General features: G+C 43.2%; 3 protein-coding genes across 5 annotated transcripts in view; 2 read left to right on the forward strand and 1 right to left on the reverse strand.

Annotated features, from left to right (window-relative positions):
• Positions 1 to 6943: 6943 nt before the first annotated feature.
• On the forward strand, positions 6944 to 10126 carry spcs1 (signal peptidase complex subunit 1). The gene is made up of 4 exons (XM_029694387.1): positions 6944 to 7160; positions 7722 to 7781; positions 9508 to 9594; positions 9841 to 10126. Exons 1-4 carry the CDS (start codon positions 7125 to 7127, stop codon positions 9964 to 9966), a joined length of 309 nt encoding a protein of 102 aa, XP_029550247.1. The 5' UTR covers positions 6944 to 7124; the 3' UTR covers positions 9967 to 10126.
• Positions 10127 to 10319: 193 nt separating this feature from the next.
• nek4 (NIMA-related kinase 4) lies at positions 10320 to 20007 on the reverse strand. 3 transcript variants are annotated; one of them, XM_029694383.1, is made up of 16 exons: positions 19949 to 20007; positions 18240 to 18506; positions 17885 to 18082; positions 17648 to 17755; positions 16211 to 16365; positions 15934 to 16069; positions 13288 to 13947; positions 13113 to 13169; positions 12854 to 12994; positions 12621 to 12758; positions 11834 to 11900; positions 11593 to 11711; positions 11414 to 11505; positions 11060 to 11277; positions 10761 to 10894; positions 10320 to 10673 (listed from the first exon to the last, which is right to left on the reverse strand). In XM_029694383.1, exons 2-16 carry the CDS (start codon positions 18351 to 18353, stop codon positions 10575 to 10577), a joined length of 2436 nt encoding a protein of 811 aa, XP_029550243.1. In that variant the 5' UTR covers positions 18354 to 18506; positions 19949 to 20007; the 3' UTR covers positions 10320 to 10574. The 3 variants fall into 3 exon arrangements, with proteins under 3 accessions (XP_029550243.1, XP_029550242.1, XP_029550240.1); XM_029694382.1 differs by lacking the exon at positions 19949 to 20007 and adding an exon at positions 18883 to 19148 and having other exon boundaries at positions 11414 to 11502; XM_029694380.1 differs by lacking the exon at positions 19949 to 20007 and adding an exon at positions 18883 to 19148.
• A 7-nt stretch (positions 20008 to 20014) lies between these two features.
• Positions 20015 to 20859, forward strand: part of camk1b (calcium/calmodulin-dependent protein kinase Ib) — an 83453-nt gene continuing 82608 nt past the window's right edge. The window contains exon 1 of the mRNA XM_029694385.1: positions 20015 to 20149. The gene's annotated coding sequence lies outside the window, so the exon portion shown is untranslated. The remainder of the gene's footprint in view (positions 20150 to 20859) is intronic.

Consider the following 20859-nt stretch of genomic DNA (forward strand, 5'->3'; position numbering starts at 1 on the left):
CCTGTACTCCCTGTTCACCCATGACAACGTGGCCACGGATGACTCCAACACCATCATTAAGTCTGTTGACTAAACAGTATGGTGGAAGGACAACAACCTCTCCCTCAATGTTAGCAAGACAAGGAGCTGATCGTGGACTACAATCAACAAAGTGCCGAGCACACCTCAATTCACATCGACAGGGCTGTAGTGAAGCGGGTCGAGAGCTTCAAGTTCCTCAGTGTCCAAATCCCTAAGGATCTATCTGTCACACCCTGATCTGTTTCACCTGTTCTTGTGATTGCTGCCACCCCCCTCCAGGTGTCGTCCATTTTCCCCATTATCCCCTGTGTATTTATACCTGTGTTCTCTGTTTGTCCGTTGCCAGTTCGTCTTGTTTGTCATGTCAACCAGCGTTTTTGTTCTCAGCTCCTGCTTTTCCCAGTCTCTCTTTTTCTCGCCGTCCTGGTTTTGACTCTTGCCTGTCCTGACTCTGAGCCCGTCTGCCTGACCACTGCCCTTGACCCTGAGCATGCCTGCCGTCCGGTACTGTTGCCCTACCTCTGGTTTACTGACCCCTAACTGCCTTGACCTGTCTATTGCCTGCCCCTGTTGGAATATTAAACCATTGTCAATTCGATGTGTCTACATCTGGGTTTTACCTTGATTCCTGACAGTATGAACTGGACATGACTGACCCAGCAGACCCGGGCCAGCTACGCAATGACATCTCCTCCCAGAGAGCCACCATCAGTAGGCACGAGGAATTGGTTCATGGCCTTGTGGAGTGGGTCCAAACGTTGTCTGAACGCCATGACCGGGTGTTGGACAGTTTGCTGGAGCAAATCCACGGGTTGTCTGGGAGGCCGCCTACCACGGTGGTAACCCCACTCAGCTGCTAGCAGCACCGTCTCATCGGTCACGCCATCTTCGTTGGGAGCCCCGCTTACCTCCTCCGGAACGCTTCAATGGAGAGCCGAGCACCTGTCAGGCATTCCTAGCTCAGTGTGCCCTCGTCTTCGAGCTTCAGCCCTCCTCCTCCTCCTCAAATCGCTCAAAGATAGCCTTCCTCATCACGCTGATGTCCAGGAGGGCTCTCACCTGGGCTACTGCCGTGTGGGAACAACAGCGCTAGTCTGGAGGGGTTTGTGGGAGAAGTGAGGAAGGTTTTTGATGCCACGTTCTCCGGGCAAGAGGCCGCCCAGAAGCTAATCCAGCTTCGGCAGGACTCCCGCAGTGTAGCTGATTATGCGGTGGATTTCCACGCGTTGGCAGCGGAGAGCGCTTGGAATCAAGAGGCACTGTTCGATGTGTTCCTGCACAGCGTCTCGGAGGAGGTCAAGGACGAGCTTTCCTACAGAACTTGATTCCTCATGCCTACTGATGAGTTACCTACAGAGCTTGATTCCCTCATCACTTTGACCATCCGTATCGATGGGCGATTACGGGCATGACGGAGGGAGAGGAGATTGGATTTTGCTCGCACGGCCCGAGATCCCACCTTGCCTCCAAGTCATCCCGGAAGCTCCCGACGGTCTCGTTGCCGAGAGAATCCGAGGCCTCCCGACCTGCCCCGAGGGCTGCCAAAGACGGCAGAGTCACCGCTTCCTGAGCCTACAGTATGCCACTAGGCAGAGCTGAGCTGTCGCCAGCGGAATGGTAATACAGGATCAACACCCAGAGTTGTCTGTATTGCGGGTCTCCCCAAACTACCCTCAGCAAAGGAGATGGCCCAGCTCATGGTGCAGCACATCTTCCGGATCCATGGACTGCCCGTGGACATGGTCTCCGACCGGGGACCTCAGCTCTCGTCCAAGTTCTGGAAGGCGTTCTGTGCCCTCATTGGGTCGTCTGCCAGCCTGGCCTCTGGGTTCCACCCCAAGGATTGGGTCGAGGCACAGATCTGGGGAAGGGTACCAAAACATTTCTGCAGCATTGAAGGTACCCTAGAACACAGTGGCCTCCGTCATTCTTAAATGGAAGATGTTTGGAACCACCAAGACTCTTCCTAGAGCTGGCCGCCAGGCCAAACTGAACAATCGGGGGAGAAGTGCCTTGGTCAGGGAGGTGATCAAGAACCCAATGGTCACTCTGTCACAGCTCCAGAGTTCCTCTGTAGCGATGGGAGAACCTTCCAGAAGGACAACCATCTCTGCAGCACTCCACTAATCAGGCCTTTATGCTAGAGTGGCCAGACGGAAGCCACTCCTCAGTAAAAGGCACATGACGTCCTGCTTGGAGTTTGCCAAAAGGCACCTTAGACTCTCGGACCATGAGAAACAAGAGAGGATGGCTCTCACTTCAGCAGTGATTAATTCATGAACTTCTTTGAGGAAAAGATCATGATCATTAGAAAGCAAATTACGGACTCCTCTTTAAATCTGCGTATTCCTCCAAAGCTCCGTTGTCCTGAGTCTGCACAACCCTGCCAGGACCTAGGATCAAGGGAGACACTAAAGTGCTTTAGTACTATATCTCTTGACACAATGATGAAAATAATAATAGCCTCTAAACCTTCAAGCTGCTTACTGGACCCTATTCCAACTAAACTACTGAAAGAGCTGCTTTCTGTGCTTGGCCCTCCTATGTTGAACATTATAAATGGCTCTCTATCCACCGGATGTGTACCAAACTCACTAAAAGTGGCAGTAATAAAGTCTCTCTTGAAAAAGCCAAATCTTGACCCAGAAATTATAAAAAACTATCGGCCTATATCGAATCTTCCATTCCTCTCAACAATTTTTGAAAAAGCTGTTGCGCAGCAACTCACTGCCTTCCTGAAGACAAACAATGTACACGAAACGCTTCAGTCTGGTTTTAGACCCCATCATAGCACTGAGACTGCACTTGTGAAGGCGGTAAATGACCTTTTAATGACGTCAGACCGAGGTTCTGCATCTGTCCTCGTGCTCCTAGATCTTAGTGCTGCTTTTGATACCATCAATCACCACATTCTTTTGGAGAGATTGGAAACCCAAATTGGTCTACATGGACAAGTTCTGGCCTGGTTTAGGTCTTATCTGTCGGAAAGATATCAGTTTGTCTCTGTGAATGGTTTGTCCTCTGACAAATCAATTGTAAATTTCGGTGTTCCTCAAGGTTCCGTTTTAAGACCACAAATTGTTTTCACTATATATTTTACGTCTTGGGATGTCATTCGAAAACATAATGTTAAATTTCACTGCTATGCGGATGACACACAGCTGTACATTTCAATGAAACATGGTGAAGCCCCAAAATTGCCCTCGCTAGAAGCCTGTGTCTCAGACATAAGGAAGTGGATGGCTGCAAACTTTCTACTCTTAAACTCGGACAAAACAGAGATGCTTGTTCTAGGTCCCAAGAAACAAAGATATCTTCTGTTGAATCTGACAATTATCTGGATGGTTGTACAGTCGTCTCAAATAAAACTGTGAAGGACCTCGGCATTACTCTGGACCCTGATCTCTCTTTTGAAGAACATATCAAGACTGTTTCAAGAACAGCTTTTTTCCATCTATGTAACATTGCAAAAATCAGAAACTTTCTGTCCAAAAATGACGCAGAAAAATTCATCCATGCCTTTGTTACTTCTAGGTTGGACTACTGCAATGCTCTACTTTCCGGCTATCCGGATAAAGCACTAAATAAAATTCAGTTAGTGCTAAATACGGCTGCTAGAATCCTGACTAGAACCAAAAAATTTGATCATATTACTCCAGTGCTAGCCTCCCTACACTGGCTTCCTGTTAAGACAAGGGCTGATTTCAAGGTTTTACTGCTAACCTACAAAGCATTACATGGGCTTGCTCCTACCTATCTTTCCGATTTGGTCCTGCCGTACATACCTACACGTACGCTACGGTCACAAGACGCGGGCCTCCTAATTGTTCCTAGAATTTCTAAGCAAACAGCTGGAGGCAGGGCTTTCTCCTATAGAGCTACATTTTTATGGAATAGTCTGCCTACCCATGTGAGAGACGCAGACTCAGTCTCAACCTTTAAGTCTTTACTGAAGACACATCTCTTCAGTAGGTCCTATGATTAAGTGTAGTCTGGCCCAGGGGTGTGAAGGTGAATGGAAAGGCTGGAGCAATGAACCGCCCTTGCTGTCTCTGCCTGGCCGGTTTCCCCTCTTTCCACTGGGATTCTCTGCCTCTACCCCTATTACGGGGGCTGAGTCACTGGCTTACTGGTGTTCTTCCATGCCGTCCCTGGGAGGGGTGCGTCACTTGAGTGGGTTGAGTCACTGACGTGGTCTTCCTGTCTGGGTTGGTGCCCCCCCTTGGGCTCTGCCGTGGCGGAGATCTTTGTGGGCTATACTCGGACTTGTCCCGGGATTTTATGTTTCTTGGTTGGAGATATCCCTCCAGTGGTGTGGACGCTGTGCTTTGGCAAAGTGGGTGGGGTTATATCCTACCTGTTTGGCCCTGTCCGGGGGTTTCATCGGATGGGGCCACAGTGTCTCCTGACCCCTCCTGTCTCAGCCTCCAGTATTTATGCTGCAGTAGTTTATGTGTCAGGGGGCTAGGGTCAGTCTGTCACATCTGGAATATTTCTCTTGTCTTTTCCGGTGTCCTGTGTGAATTTAAATATGCTCTCTCTAATTCTCTCTTTCTCTTTCTTTCTTTCTCTCTCTCGGAGGACCTGAGCCTTAGGACCATGCCTCAGGACTACCTGGCTTGATGACTCCTTGCTGTCCCCAGTTCACCTGGCCGTGCTGCTGCTCCAGTTCCAACTGTTTTGCCTGCAGCTATGGAACCCTGACCTGTTCACCGGACGTGCTACCTGTCCCAGACCTGCTGTTTTCAACTCTTTAGAGACAGCAGGAGCGGTAGAGATACTCTCAAAGATCGCTATGAAAAAGCCAACTGACACTTACTCTTGTGTTACTGACTTGTTGCACCCTCGACAACTACTATTATTATTATTATTTGACAATGCTGGTCATTTATGAACATTTGAACATCTAGGCCATGTGCTGTTATAATCTCCACCCGGCACAGCCAGAAGAGGACTGGCCACCCCTCATAGCCTGGTTCCTCTCTAGGTTTCTTCCTAGGTTTTGGCCTTTCTAGGGAGTTTTTCCTAGCCACCGTGCTTCTACACCTGCATTGCTTGCTGTTTGGGGTTTTAGGCTGGGTTTCTGTACAGCACTTTGAGATATCAGCTGATGTAAGAAGGGCTATATAAATACATTTGATTTGATTTGAAGTAACAAAGGCATGGATTAGTTTTTCTGCATCATTTTTGGACAGAAAGTTTCAGATTTTTGCAATGTTACGTAGATGGAAAAAAGCGGTCCTTGAAACAGTCTTGATTTGTTCTTCAAAAGAGAGATCAGGGTCCAGAGTAACACCGAGGTCCTTCACAGTTTCATTATTTAGCCATGTTTCAGTCAGGCCAATCACATCAAGATTATGATCAGTGATTAGTTCATTGACTATAACTGCCTTTAAAGTGAGGGATCTAACATTAAGTAGCCCTATTGTGAGATGTGAGGTATCACGATCTCTTTCAATAATGGCAGGAATGGAGGAGGTCTTTATTCTAGTGAGATTGCTAAGGCGAACACCGCCATGTTTTGTTTTGCCCAACCTAGGTCGATGCACAGACACGGTCTCAATAGGGATAGCTGAGCTAACTACACTGACTGTGCTAGTGGCAGACTCCACTAAGCTGGCAGGCTGGCTAACAGCCTGCTGCCTGGCCTGCACCCTATTTCATTGTGGAGCTAGGGGAGTTAGAGCCCTGTCTATGTTCGTAGATAAGATGAGAGCACCCCTCCAGCTAGGATGTAGTCCGTCACTCCTCAACAGGCCAGGCTTGGTCCTGTTTGTGGATGAGTCCCAGAAAGAGGGCCAATTATCTACAAATACTATCTTTTGGGAGGGGCAGAAAACAGTTTTCAACCAGCGATTGAGTTGTGAGACTCTGCTGTAGAGCTCATCACTCCCCCTAACTGGGAGGGGGCCAGAGACAATTACTCGATGCCGACACATCTTTCTAGCTGATTTACACGCTGAGGCTATGTTGCGCTTGGTGACCTCTGACTGTTTCATCCTAACATCGTAATTTACGAGCTAGCACAGGTTCAGATGAAAACCATTTCGGGCGAAAGCACGAGCGCATCACGTGAACAAGCAGTGCACACAGTCAGGCAGACATCAAAGCACACCTCTAGTGCCCAGAGAGTGTGCATCCTTGTTTCAAAGTCTGTTATGTTGATTTAGTTGGTGCAGTATAAATGGTTACTTACCCTGAGAGCATGTATTCAATTGTACAAAGCATGCAAAACAAGACAAGACCTGACAATAGCAGTGCAGCAACGCTCCCCATCCAACCTGACAGAGCTTGAGATGATCTGTAGCGAAGAATTGAAGAAACTCCCCAAATACAGGTGATCCAAGCTTGTAGCATCATACTCAAGAAGACTCAATGCTGTAATCGCTGCCAAAGATGTTTTAACAAAGTACTGAGTAAAGGGTCTGAATACTTATGTAAATGTGATATTTCAGTTTTGTATTTTTAATAAATATGTAAACATTTGTAAAATCCTGGTTTTGCTTCGTCATTATGGGGTATTGTGTGTAGATTGATGAGAAAAAAAACAATGTAATACATTTTACAATAAGGCTGTAAAGTAACAAAATGTGGAAAAAGTCAAAGGGTCTGAAAAACTTTCCAAATGCACTGTAGCTCCATTCTTGTGTATTTTATTTTATTCCTTGTCTTAGTATTTTAAAACTCTGCATTGTTGGGAAGGGGTAGTAAGCAAGCATGTCAATGTAAAGTATTCACCAGTTGTATTCAGCGCGTGTGACAAATACAATTTGATTTAGATTTGAATGGTGTCACGTGATCGAAGACTTTCCCCTTTCCTTTTACAGTCTACGGCTCAAACAGCAATGTCTCATGGGTAAATTGTGACTGACTGATCTACAAATAATAATTTGACGTTATTTATGATGCAAGTTGATTTGTAGATCAGTCAGTCGGCAGTCGCCTGCGGTCAAGTTGATGCTCTCTAATACGGCCATTGGCTTGAATGCATCAACAGTCTTAGGTCCTTCGAAATACTACGTATGCTTTTTGAAGCCGGAAGTGTAACCAGACAAATTGTATGCCGTTTTACTTTAAGCTGATTAGCTATCTGACGTAGAAAGATGTTGTCAATATTTAACTCCATTCCAACACACATGGTAAGAATTTTAATTATTACTGAATTCACCGACTGTTGCAAATGGCTACAAATTAAAAAAGCATGAGTAGATTAATCAAAGGCTAGCTAACGTTTGCTACAATTTCAAGCAGTTGCAGTAAGCTAGCTAGGGAGCAATAACGTATAAACTAATTAGAACTTAAATTCGATGCAAAAATAATATTGAACATTGTTAAGAGTATAATAATTAGCTAACTGTTCATCCAACCATAAATCCATGTCATATTGTTGGAATCAAACATTGATCATCGTTTGGATGCTAGCCAGCTAGATGCCCATATGCACATCTATGAACCGCAAGATAGATCCCATGTGTTATTGTGGATGCCCTAGAGTTCTAGTAGTTATAACCAAATGTATAAATGCATCTCCAATGACAAAGCCAATAATAATACTACTCTTCAAGGCACCACTTCTGATGAACCTTCTTGATCTGTCTTGATTATTGACACGTCAGATATTAGTTTTCCAGTTGTGATGTAACAATCTACCAGTCTTTCCTCAAAAATGATAAACTTTGCATGGCTTGGTGATGTTTTAGGATTATAAAGGACAAAAGCTGGCGGAGCAGATCTTCCAAGGAATCATACTTGCCTCAGCGGTGAGTGGCCTGACAAACATGCCTATTAAAATGTACTTTTAAGTGTGTTGTTTTTACACTAGGTTTAATAACCCTAGCCGTTGATCATGACTCCCAGTTCCATATGGTTAGGGTTCCCACATAGCCATATTTCCCAGCCCGGTCTCAGACTAGACGTAACATAGTAAACGTAAATCCGAGACACTCATTGTTATATGTTACGTTTGGTATGGTTACACAAGACAGATGGTTACTTAAGGAAAAATAACATGAACATCTAGCAACCCAAAGGTTGAATCTCATCCCGGACAACTTTAGTATTTTAGCTAATTAGCTACTTTTCAACTATACTGAAGAAAAATATAAACGCAACAGTTAATGATTTTACTGAGTTACATTTCTTATAAGGAAATCAGTCAATTTAAATAAATAAATTAGGTGCTAATCTATAGATTTCACATGATATGTAGGCCCACCCACTTAGGAACCAGGCCCAGCCAATCAGAATTAGTTTTTCCCCACGAAAGGGCTTTATTACAGACAGAAATAGTCCTCAGTTTCATCAGCAGTACGGGTAGCTGGTCTCTGACGAGCCCGCAGGTAAAGAAGCCGGATGTGGAGGTCCTAGCCTGGCATGGTTACACGAGGTCTGCGGTTGTGAGGCCGATTGGACGTCTCTAAAACGTAATGGTATAGAAATTAACATTAAATTCTATGGCAACAGGTCGGGTGGACATTCCTGCAGTCAGCATGCTTCCTCAACTTGAGACATCTGTGGCGTTGTGTGACTAAACTGCACATTTTAGGATGGCCTTTTATTGTCCCCAGCACAAGGTGCACCTGTGTAATGATCATGCTGTTTAATCAGCTTCTTGATATACTACACCTATAAGGTGGATGGATTATCTTGGCAAAGGATAAAATACTCACTAACAGGGGTGTAAACAAAAACATTTCAGAGAAGCTCTTTGTGCATATGGAACATTTCTGGGATCTTTTATTTCAGCTCATGACACCGGCACTTTACATGTTACGTTTATATTTTTGTTCAGTTTTCTTACAAATTTTTAGTTAATTTGCAACTACTTAGCATGTTAGCTAACACTATCCCTTTAACCTAACTCCTAAACTTAACCTTAAAACCAACCCCTAGCCTAGTTAACTTTAGCCACCTAGCTAGAATTCGTAACATGTTTTTACAAATTTGTAACATTGTACTTTTTGCAAATTCTTAACATATGAATTGTAATTCGTAACATACCATACGGAATGGGTGATGGAGATCCACAAATTAATACACACCATACGAAATGTAACATATCATTCTAAATTTGGTTCTCAGATTTACATACAGAATAATACAAAATGCTCTGAGACCAGATTGCATTTCCATGCTACAGTGCTTGTTTATCTAAGACAGAGTGGACTACCTGTACTAATTAGCCATCTGTCTCTGAACACCTGTTTAACTGAAGATGAACGCCATAAACATGTCACAAAAAAAATACTGTCGGCTGCAGCTGTGTTAAAACAGTGTGTATGCTCCATTTTTGAAATTATTTGAAAGTAGAGGGATTTATGTTTCTAGAACCTACTTGACAATCGATTCACGTTTATATGTATTTGGCTGTTTTGGCTTCCAAAGCCAATTCGTCTTTAAACAGAACATGTAATATCTTGGAATGGAAGGAGTAACATTAGGCTCCTTTAGTCCATTATTAGGCTAACCCCTTGCATTACCCTCCAGGTGATCGGATTCGCTTATGGCCTCATCATTGAACAGTTTGGGTGGACTGTGTACATAGTGTTAGGAGGTTTTGCTGTGTCTTGTTTGGTGAGTTAAGTTTCATTCCATCCTCCCTGAATATGTGTATTTGACGTTGTGCCAAGCAGAAAATGTTGCACCTGTGCAAAGAGTGCACCCACAGACCAACCTTGATACAGGTTTATTCAAAATGTATACTCTGTAGTCATTACATTCTAATCTGCAATGTAAAACATTTTATGGGACCAAACTAACCCTCTTCTCCTCAACATCTCTCCCTCATCCCATGTCTCCTCTCCACCTTCTCTGTCTCAGCTGACCCTGCCCCCCTGGCCCATGTACAGACAGAACCCCCTCTCCTGGCAGCCAGCCCTACCAGAGACTACAGGAGAAACCCTGCAAAAGCCTCAGGAGAATCTGAAGAAGAAGAAGCACAAGTAGATCATGACTGTTTGTACCAGTTTGCCCAAGACACGTTTTGTGACTGAAAATAACCATATGTCTGTACAATAAATCCTTGTTTAAAGGAAGCCTTTGTTACAGGGTATTATGCCAAACAGTGGTGGAATGTCAATGTACAATAAACAGATTTGCTACTGTGGATACTTTGTAGACTGCACTCACGTTGTCATCCCAACTGTTTAATAATGTGGATATAAGAATCTCTGTAATGTAAGGATAAATAAAGAACTTATAATAAATAATGTAAAAGTCAAACAAAGGGGTTGGAAATATCTACAATACAGTACTTCTACGTCCTGCAACTTATATACAATCAGGAAATTAAGAATTTACTATATAGTGTTTATAGGTACAATTATTGTTGCACTAGTTACCATTATAAATATTTCACTACAATAATCAATATACCTGACAGGTAGGAAAACAGTAACAGAAGACTCATTGCATATTGTAACCTTTATGGAAAACTTGATTTTATATATATATATATTTAAAGTGAGGTTTAAAAATAGTCTACATGAACTTGTACATAGGATATGGAGATGCGATTGTCTATACAAAAGTATTGCATTGTTCATTAGCTGAACTTAACCCTTGAACAAAATATCCTCAAAGAACTTTAGCTGCCGCACCATCAGAGCATATGACTGGTACTTGTCCTCTCCCATCTGCTCCCGAAGACACCGCTGTGTGTGGAGAAATAATAAAACTGAGATTACAGCCATGTCTAACTGGAAGCACTCTGTATCATGGATGTCATTTTGAATCCTAACCTCTCGTTTGTCCTCGTCATCCTCCTCCATTATGTCCAGGACTCTGTCCAACAGCTTCACCCCCAGTCCCTTCACCACATTTGTTCTCAGGTGCTCAATGGCTCTATGGACCTTTGCCGGTCCAGATGTGGTGCCTTGTAAGAGGTGGGTTGAATACCAAAAAAATTGAATCCACTTATTTCTTATGTAGAAATAAATTGATTTTTCAGTGATAAACCAGTCACCAGGGCAATATTGCATTGAAACACGCATTGAATCTGCTAAGGATGCTCAAGGAGACTGTTTTGACAGAGACTGACCGTTGGGTAATTCACCGAAGTGGAACTCCTGCTCCTCTCTAGCTTTCCCATGCAGCACCAGGGTGTCCCTGTACTTCCTGTTCAGCTTAAACTCAGCCAGTGGAGTAGAGCCAGATCTACTACCACCATCCAGCTCACTAACAGCATCTCTGCCATCCATTCGCAATGTATGGGCCATCATCTGAACCAGGTCCTGCATATCACCAGATTCACTCTTTCTGCAATAACATTTTTTTGAAAACAAAACGTGTCAGATTTAAATGTGCATATTACCAGCAACACTTAAAGGGCTTTGTGCTTCTATGGGTGGGGGGGTGGCACGGCTCTCAAGGAGCCAGAACAAGTTGTTTTTACCCGTCTTTGCAGTCCCTCTCTGAGCGATCAGTTGAGCTGGTGGAGGAGCTATATTCATCGTCGTCAGACTGTCGCCCCAGCAACCTGTCCTGCTAGAGGAGAACACATAGACTGAAGCCAAATATAAACCGATTTAGCTTACTGTAACAGTAAGACAATGGAGATCAACCTATAGTTACCTTGTTTGTTTCCTTGCCCATGTCAGATACAGAGTGAGTGAGAGTGGGGTTCTGGAACTCTGGCTGCTTATTATGTAACGAGGCAATATCATTCGACGCCCTTCTTACTGGATTGACAACTGCAGGAAAGAAGAAGTGAGCAATACAAAGCATAGCTACCGCTTTATTGTTTAATATGACCAAATTCTGTCTGGTCCTATGGTCATATGATATATTAACAACACAGGGCAGAGGAGTTAACCTGGTTGGCTTGGGTTCTCCTGGGACTGCCTCAGTCTTCTCCTCTCCCTGGCTGACAGAGGACGCTCCTGGAAGCAGTAGAGATATTCAACTTTACCTGCCTATGTAATTACCATCTAAATACATGAGCATTAAACTTATTGTAAAGTTGGATCAACTTTATTTCAACAAAAAGGAAACATAATTGACAATATACAATTAGCAGTATACACTGAGTATACCAAACATTAGGAACACCTTCATAATATTGAGTTGCACCCCCTCCCTTTTACCCTCAGAACAGCCTCAATTAGTCGGGAGCATGGACTCTACAAGGTGTTAAAAGCGTTCCATAGGGATGCTGGCCCATGACTCCAATGCTTCCCACAGTTGTGTCAAGTTGGCTGGATATGTTTTGGGTGGTAGACCATTCTTGATACATGGTGAAAACATATTTTTGCAGTTCTTGACACAAACCGGTGCACCTGAACCTACTACCATACCCCATTCAAAGGCACTTAAATATTTTGTCTTGCCCATTCACCCTCAATGGCACACACGCACAATCCATGCCTCAACGGTCTCAAGGCTTTAAAAAAATCATTCCTTAACCTGTCTCCTCCCCTCCACCTACGCTGATTGAAGTGGATCTAACAGGTGACATCAATAAGGGATCATAGCTTTCACCTGGATTCACCTGGTCAGTTTATGTGATGGAAAGAGGTGTCCTTAATGTTCTGTACACTCAGTGTATATTCAAGACCTCAAACCTATGTTTGAGCAGTAGATGTTTAGTGCATTGACCTCACTTGTGTCAGTGGAATGTTGCTGTCCTTGGAGGAGCTAATGGTTGTTGAAGAGTTTGTTGTGGCAGCCCTCTTCTTCTTCTCCACTACCATTGCATCAACAGGAGGCGGTGGTAGAGGTCTAGGAACTGCCACTGTACACTGGGAAAGAACAAGCAAGGGTTGAAGAGTCTTTAGGTTCCAAAGCACTTTGACAGCCCAAAGCCATGATAAAGTCCCCCAGTCACTGTCCTCACCTTGTCCGGATCACTCTGTATCCACCTCCTGTCCTTCTGCCTGCGTTGCCGGGAGACAAATGGCTCAGAGGAGGAGGGCGTACACAGAGGGACCGTGTCCTGCTCTGGGACTGGAGAGAGGGGCTCCATGTGACAGGGTTCCTACATACACAGATAAAACATAACTAGCATCAATTACCTCTAAAGGATGCGCTATATGGAGTGTGATAGCCTACAGAATAAACTAATTCCCACAATATGAGAACAAACTGGTTCTTACCAGTGTTATAACAGGAGGAAGGGGCTCTAGGAGCTTTTCTGTGGATTCCAAGCTCTCCTTTAAAGACAAGACAATAACACAGGGGCTTACAACTATTACAACTCTCATTCACAGAATTTACTTGCACTTGTGTGCAGCACGAGTATCATTCCCTATCCACAAACCAGGCACTTACTCTGACATCTGCAGGATGTTTTTGTGTGGGATCCTCCTTCAGAAGATTCATGGTGTCATCTTTGTTATCGATATTTACTTCAAAAGTCTGTCCAGTGGATTCCACTTTGAATTCCCCTGCAGAACTTGATTCAGGCAAGCTGGTGGAAACAATCAGACTTACGGTCTGTTCAGGAGCAGGGCTCTCAATGACCACATCTTTGAGTAGCTCCATTGTGTCATCCTTATCGTATATGTTCACGGTTTTCTCTACAGAGGTTCTGACTCTGTCTCTGTGATTCAAAGCACACTGCATTAGAGGTCCATTGGCGGAACTCCTCTCCTCTACCCTGCTACTGACACCTGATAGCAGCCTGCGAGGGGGAGGCCGAGGGTGGGAGGGATCCTGTATCCCTCCCCTCAGCTCCTCTATGGGTCTCTGACACAGAGTGTCATTATCTGAGCTGGCGTTAGGCACGAACTGGGGTGGATCCCCTCTCTGGGCCCTTCTCTCCTCTTCCTGTGGCTGGATATCAATGTCAATGTTACTGATGGTTGCTAAGGATGCACCAGTGGTGTTGAGAATGTCTAATGCAGGGAATTTGGGTGTTAGATATGTCTGGGGTGGGGCGTCCTTTATGATTCCATTGTATCCATTACGCCTTTGCGAGTTCATCTCCTCCTATGAATGAGAACAGAAATAGAACAAACACACCACAATTAATTTTTACTTTATGGCCTTTCTCTCTCACCGTCTCGCTCTCAAACAAAAATAAACACAACATACAACAATTTTAATGAATTACATTTCATATAAGGAAATCAGTCAATTGAAATAAATTCATTAGACCCTAATCTATGGATTTCACATGACTGGGCAGGGGTGCATCCATGGGTGGGCCTTCGAGGACATAGGCCCACCCACTGGGGAGCCAGGCCCAGCCAATCAAAAAGAGTATTTCCCCACAAAATGGCTTTATTACAGACAGAAATACTCCTCATTTTCATCAGCTGTCTGTGTTGCTAGTCTCAGTCAATCCCGCAGGTGAAGAAGCTGGATGTGGAGGTCCTGGGCTGGCGTGGTCTGCGGTTGTGAGGCCGGTTGGACATACTACCAAATTCTCTAAAACAACATTGGAGGCGGCTTATGGTAGAGAAATTAACATTCAATTCTCTGGCAACAGCTCTGGTGGACATTCCTGCAGTCAGCATGACAATTGCATGCTCCCTCAAAACTTAAGACATCCGTGGCATTGTGTTGTGTGACAAAACTGCACATTTTAGAGTGGCTTTTTATTGTCCACAGCACAAGGTGCACCTGTGTAATGATAACTGTTTAATCAGCTTCTTGATATGCCACACTGTGTATGTATGTATGTATGTATGTATGTATATATATATATATATATATATATATAAATAAATAAATAATGGCTGATTTTTAATGGCATATCTACATAGGCGTACAGAGGCCCATTATCAGCAACCACCACTCCTGTGTTCCAATGGCACGTTGTTTTAGCTAATCCAAGTTTCTAATTTTAAAAGGCTAATTGATCATTAGAAAACCCTTTGCAATTCCGTTAGCACAGCTGAAAACTGTTGTTCTGATTAAAGAAGCAATAAAATGCCTTCTTTAGACTAGTTGAGTATCTGGAGCATCAGCATTTGTGTGTTCGATTACAGGCTCAAAATGGCCAGAAACAAAAAACTTTCTTCTGAAACTCGTCAGTCTATTCTTGTTCTGAGAAATGAAGGCTATTCCATGCGAGAAATTGCCAAGAAACTGAAGATCTCGTACAACGCTGTGTACTACTTCCTTCACAGAACAGCGCAAACTGGCTCAAACCAGAACAGAGAGGAGTGGGAGGCCCCGGTGCGCAACTGAGCAAGAGGACAAGCACATTAGAGTGTCTAAAAACACCAGTCTCAACGTCAACAGTGAAGAGGCGACTCCGAGATGCTGGCCTTCTAGGCAGAGTTTCAAAGAAAAACCCATATCTCAGACTGGCCAATAAAGAAAAGATCAAGATGGGCAAAAGAACACAGAAGGCCAGCATCCCGGAGTCGCCTCTGTATTTCTGATCAATTTGAAGTTATTTTAATGGACTTTTTTATTTTTTAAAACAAGGACATTTCTATGTGACCCCAAACTTTTGAATGGTAGTATATATGTGTATATGTTTGACAGAGTGATGGAGTGCTACATCAGATGACCTGGCCTCCACCATCACCCGACCTCAACCCAATTGAGATTGCTTGGGATGAGTTTCCCAGCAGAGTGAAAGAAAAACAGCCAACAAGTGCTCAGCATATATGGAAACTCCTTCAGGACTGTTAAGCATTCCAGGTGAAGCTGGTTGAGAGCATGCCAAGAGTGTGCAAAGCTGTCATCAAGGCAAAGGGTGGCTACTTTGAAGAATCTCAAATATAAAATAGATTTTGATTTCTGAAACACTTTTTTGGTTACTACATGATTCCATATGTTATTTCATAGTTTTGAATGAGTAGGTGTGTCCAAACATTTGACTGGTACACACACACACACACACACACACACACACACACACACACACACACACACACACACACACACACACACACACACACACACACACACGTTTTCCCAGAGTATTTTAGTGCTGTTCTATTAGCTGTTCACTCTCACCCTTTTCCCTTTGGTGTTTAGGTCTGGCTGGGGACATTGAGGGGGGGGCTCAGGCCTGGGCTTAGACGAAACCATAGACGCTGCACTGGGTCTGCTACTACCACCAACAGCTTTCTTTCTGGACTTGGCAGTTTTCCTAGAGTGATTTGAACAAACAAGATATCCAAGATGACATCAATCCTACACACTTAATTGACTAAATATTTGTTCCAACATACAAAGAAGTGAGAGAGAAAGAAAGCGTTAGCCAGGTGCTACAACAGATGAAGCCACCTACTCTTTGGTGGCCTCTAAAAACATTGCGATTTGTCGTTTGATGTAGGGCTGACGTAGGATATGTTTGACATCAGGTCTGTCCTCTGGTCTCTTACACAACATGCTCTTTATCAGCTCTCCCAGCTGAGGGTCGTACTTACTCGGCATCTGAGGCAACTGGATGACAGGAAAATAGATCAATGAATCTAGTAGCAAACAAATAATCTGTCATCATGACCAATGTTCTTTCAAATTTTTTCAGCACTGAGCAAATTTCAGTTATGCTGAGCGCAAACTTTTAACATTTTGAAAATTGTGTGAAACTTCTGTTGTGCTTTTACTGTGAACACTGAGTCTGTATCAGCTTTAAGTTACAGTTATAACAGTGGCCACGTAGGATACTGTGGCTAACTGATCATAATGTAGGCCTATCAGAGTGGCCTACCATTAAAAAAAACTATGGAGAAAATGCATTACATAACATTTTAACATAGCTGTTCTATAATTCAACCTACAGTAGCAGCCAATGTGTGGTGTTCAATGTAGACCTACATTCCACAAGACATTAACCGGTTTATCCACTTGTCCTTCAGACAAGGAGGTGACTGAAAATGTGTTGTTTGATGTAAGAAACCACTTTACAAAAAAATTAAAAACATTATTATTCCCATACCTTTATTACAGAGATTCCGACAAATTATGCTACCCTCTGCCTATTGGCTACTTAGCTTATTCAAGACTGTCTCAAAATACAACACTGACCCTTTAAGACAGAAAAAAAAGCTATTTACCTGACTCGCTTTTCAAAGATAGCGAAAAACGCACACATTTTGTGCTCTTGTAGAAAGCAACCACTCCCCCATTGAGGACTAGAAATGAGCTATATCTGGGATAATAACTCACTTACTAGCAAAGCATATGAACAAATGTGCACACGTGGCCACATGCAGCTCTCACTTTGATCTCAAAACAAGTGCATCTACTCACGACTACTCATGCTGTAAACACAATCCAGTTCAAAGGGAATGGCACAGATCCATATATGGCAATGGTTTATTTGCATATAGGTCTACTGCAGCTCTGACTGGTCTATGCTGCACTGGTCTGTGTAGAATATGGGCCTAAGTCCCGCCTGTCAATGCAATAGAATCCTACTCCAATGCGTTCTGCCAACAAGAAAGTCTCTTGCATAGTTAGTTTTGCATACTAAGTCTTGCATAGATTATTTTGTTTCGGTATGTTGCATTGAAAGTGGCTAATATTGCGTTGATTAGATCACAATTCCCACAGTAGAGGGAAGCGTTGATAATGTTAACCAAAGGGGAAAACTAGAAAGTTCAATCTTGTGCTTCTCTGCGCAGGCAGATATTTCTTCAGCATGGCAGTCCCGGGGAGCGCACAACTTAAGAGGGAACACTGATCATGACTACTCATTTGGGAAAAGATGTAAGGGACTGACCTTTCCCTCTACAATGCGGTACACCAGTGAGTTCATGTCCTTGGCATTGAAGGCATGTTTCAGGGTGGACATCTCATACACACAGCAGCCCAGTGCCCACACGTCAGACTGGGGAAAAAAGGAGTGTTTAATTTGGCAATGGAAAGGCCTAGTGCATACAACAGTAATCTCCTCAGATTGTGTCTGGATCAATAGAACTGCTGCTCTAAACAGTGATGATCTCAAGTATTGATCTACCTTGTGGTTGTAGGATTTGTTGGAGAACAGCTCCGGGCTCATATAGTATGGTGTTCCTATGAGGGTGCTGGCCATGTCATTCTGATTCTCCAGAACACGGGCGATGCCAAGGTCCCCCACTTTGATGATGTTAGTCTTGGTCAGAAAGATATTCTGGGTCTTCAGGTCCCGGTGCAAAATACACTTCTCATGTAGATACTACAATTCAACAGAGAAAAAAGTCAGATGTCACTAACTCTCCTGTACGTAAGCCTCAGCCTCTGCCAAAACGAATGGAAAGAGGCAGAGTAGATGTTGCAGCATATCAATCAATTGTTATACAATCTCAGCTATGATTTGATGCACTTCAATGTACCTGGAGGGCCATAGCTATCTGGACGAACCACTCCACCACCTGCCTTTCAGGTAGGAGTTCCCCCTTCTGTTGCTGGAGTCTATGGTAGAGGTCGCCTCCCTCGCATAAGCCCATGACGATGTAGAGCTGGCAGTCTTCTCCTTCCCACGACTCCCTGTATGTCACGATGTTTGGGTGTCGTAGTTGCGAGAGAAGCTGAGCCTCTTGTTCCGCGGCTCGCCGCTCACGTTTCGAGGACGTGGTCAAGTTCAACTTCTTTATGACATACTAAGGAAAACAGGAGAAACGAGTTCGACTACGCGCAACATATTTCACTCTGCAAACATTCTGTCTAGACGCATGTGGCCAACGTTCTGTCTAGACAGATGTCACAAATGCGTCTAGACAGAACGTTCACAACATTTGCCGCAGTTTTTTATTTCTAAATGGCAAACGTATCTACCTTGTAGATCCCATAGGCAGTAATTTGAACGTTGGTTAGTTAACGTTAGCTGCCTAGCTAACCTTTAGTTTAACTAGCTAGCTAGTTGCTAACTTGTTGTGATATCGAGGATTCAGGGAAGGGAATACATGTGTCCGAGTCAAACAAACCTATTATAACGTTTTTCAAACCATGTATTGAAGTGGATTGTTGTATTCTTACCTGCTTACGGTCGGTTTTGTGTTTCACCAGATTCACCTCTCCATAACTCCCCTTTCCAACAACTCTGATAAACATGTAATTATTCATGACTTCAAATCGTACAGTCTAACTGTTACCCCAAATTCAAAGGGTAGAATCTAGTTAACTAATTGAAGACACGGCTGTGAATATCTCCCATTTTCTGCACACTATAAATTCAGATTTCTAACTTACTTAGCGCAGGGTAATGTACCAACAAGACGATTTTCAAAACACAGGAAATCATCACTGGCTTTTTCGTCACTAGGCAACTGGCACATGAAAGTCGACGTTGGTTAGAGGGGTGTACGAACCCGTAAACAAACGCCCCCATTTATCCCATAGCCCCATCTAGGGTAGAAAAAGAGCATGAGCTGTTTGTTATAAATGTTGTTGCAGTTGTTGAATGGTGTTCCCCGGACATTGCATAAATATTTTTTATTGTCTGTCTGCCTTTCACACATCATAGGTTACATCGATTTCCCGAAAATGTTTCATTTCAAACAGTGTTGTTTATAATCATCCCAACCTGTATTCAATAGCCTACATTTAGTCCCTATAATGTAATTGACGGATGCATGAATGAATGGGGATTTGACAGAGGGATGGAAAATATTGAGTAATTGATGGCTAAGGTAACTCCACTAGAGGGCAGATGATACTAACAAAGTTGGTAGTGCAAGGAGTTTGTTTGATTGAATTCTAATTTATGTTGCCTATTCCTTCTCACACTGTCCTTGACAGTGTGTAAGTCTATAGTGGCAATAATGGGAGAGCATATTGAATAAAATTCCAGAGGGAATGAAGTAGCCTACTTGTGTATGACTTGTCATCATTGCAACACAGTAACACAATTATTTGTTGGGTTTTTTAGTAGGCTTTACTTTCTTGGATGTTTTTATTATTTATCTTGATAGCCTATTAACACTTTGACCAAACGATTAAGCTAATCAACTGGGACAATTTACCCTGTCCGTAGGCCTTGGATAGAGAAGACCTTAAGCAGAATGTTAAAAAACAAAAAACAATAATGAAGCAGCATGCTTACCTTTGTGCCACAAACAGGTTGTTCATTGATGTTGGACGAGAATGATCTGGCCCCTTGTGTTTGCCACTCCCTCCGCCCACTGCCCTGACGTCATGAGAGTGCCGTTGTAGGTGTCGAATCCAGTTTTTCCGCGAGCGACGCGAGTCCAACATTGGTGAAACTGTAAGAAAGGAACAACCTTTGAAATCGTACAATTCACAGGTAAGAATCTCTGTTATGTTGATTAGAACATTGTGTGGACATTATTATAATGACTGGCATAATTCAAATGTATAATTCAGATGTAGTCGCTATATGGAAAAATGCTCTGAATGCGAGAATAGTTTACGTTTCTGGTCTGCCTGATTGACAATATAAAACCTAGTTGAAATGTTAAACCATAGCCTACATAGTTTATTGCTTTTATAACTATAGTTTCGTAATAGTTTAAATTAATAATGTTTTGAAAGTAATTGTTTCGCAGCTGGTTAACCTCTCTGAAACAAGCTACGAGACAGACAGTGCCCCATCATATGGAACGTTCATTCATATTAATATACATGCTAGTGTTTAACATTAGTATTTACAAAGCCCAGATACTAAAGAGTTGCGGGCATATTTGTTTATGGTACTAAGCATATTTTTCAGTAGAGATCAGAGGCCACTGATGGAGTGTGTGCAAACCAATAGAAAGAGTATAAACTGATAGTAGTGTTTAATTTTTCATCAAAGTTATCATTGGCATTTTAGAGTGTAGGTCCTCATAAATGTATTATAAGTTATTGTAACAATTTTCCCATTTTAGTGTCTTACTAAACTAGAATGCTTGAGGTATTTTTGTCTTCTGCTTACATTCTCTCCCTCTCTCCTTCGAGCGCTCATAATTGTTTATACCGTCTATTATACACACACACACACACACACACACACAC

The sequence above is a fragment of the Salmo trutta genome, chromosome 16, assembly GCF_901001165.1.
Source record: "Salmo trutta chromosome 16, fSalTru1.1, whole genome shotgun sequence".
In the NCBI taxonomy this organism is placed as follows: domain Eukaryota; kingdom Metazoa; phylum Chordata; class Actinopteri; order Salmoniformes; family Salmonidae; genus Salmo; species Salmo trutta.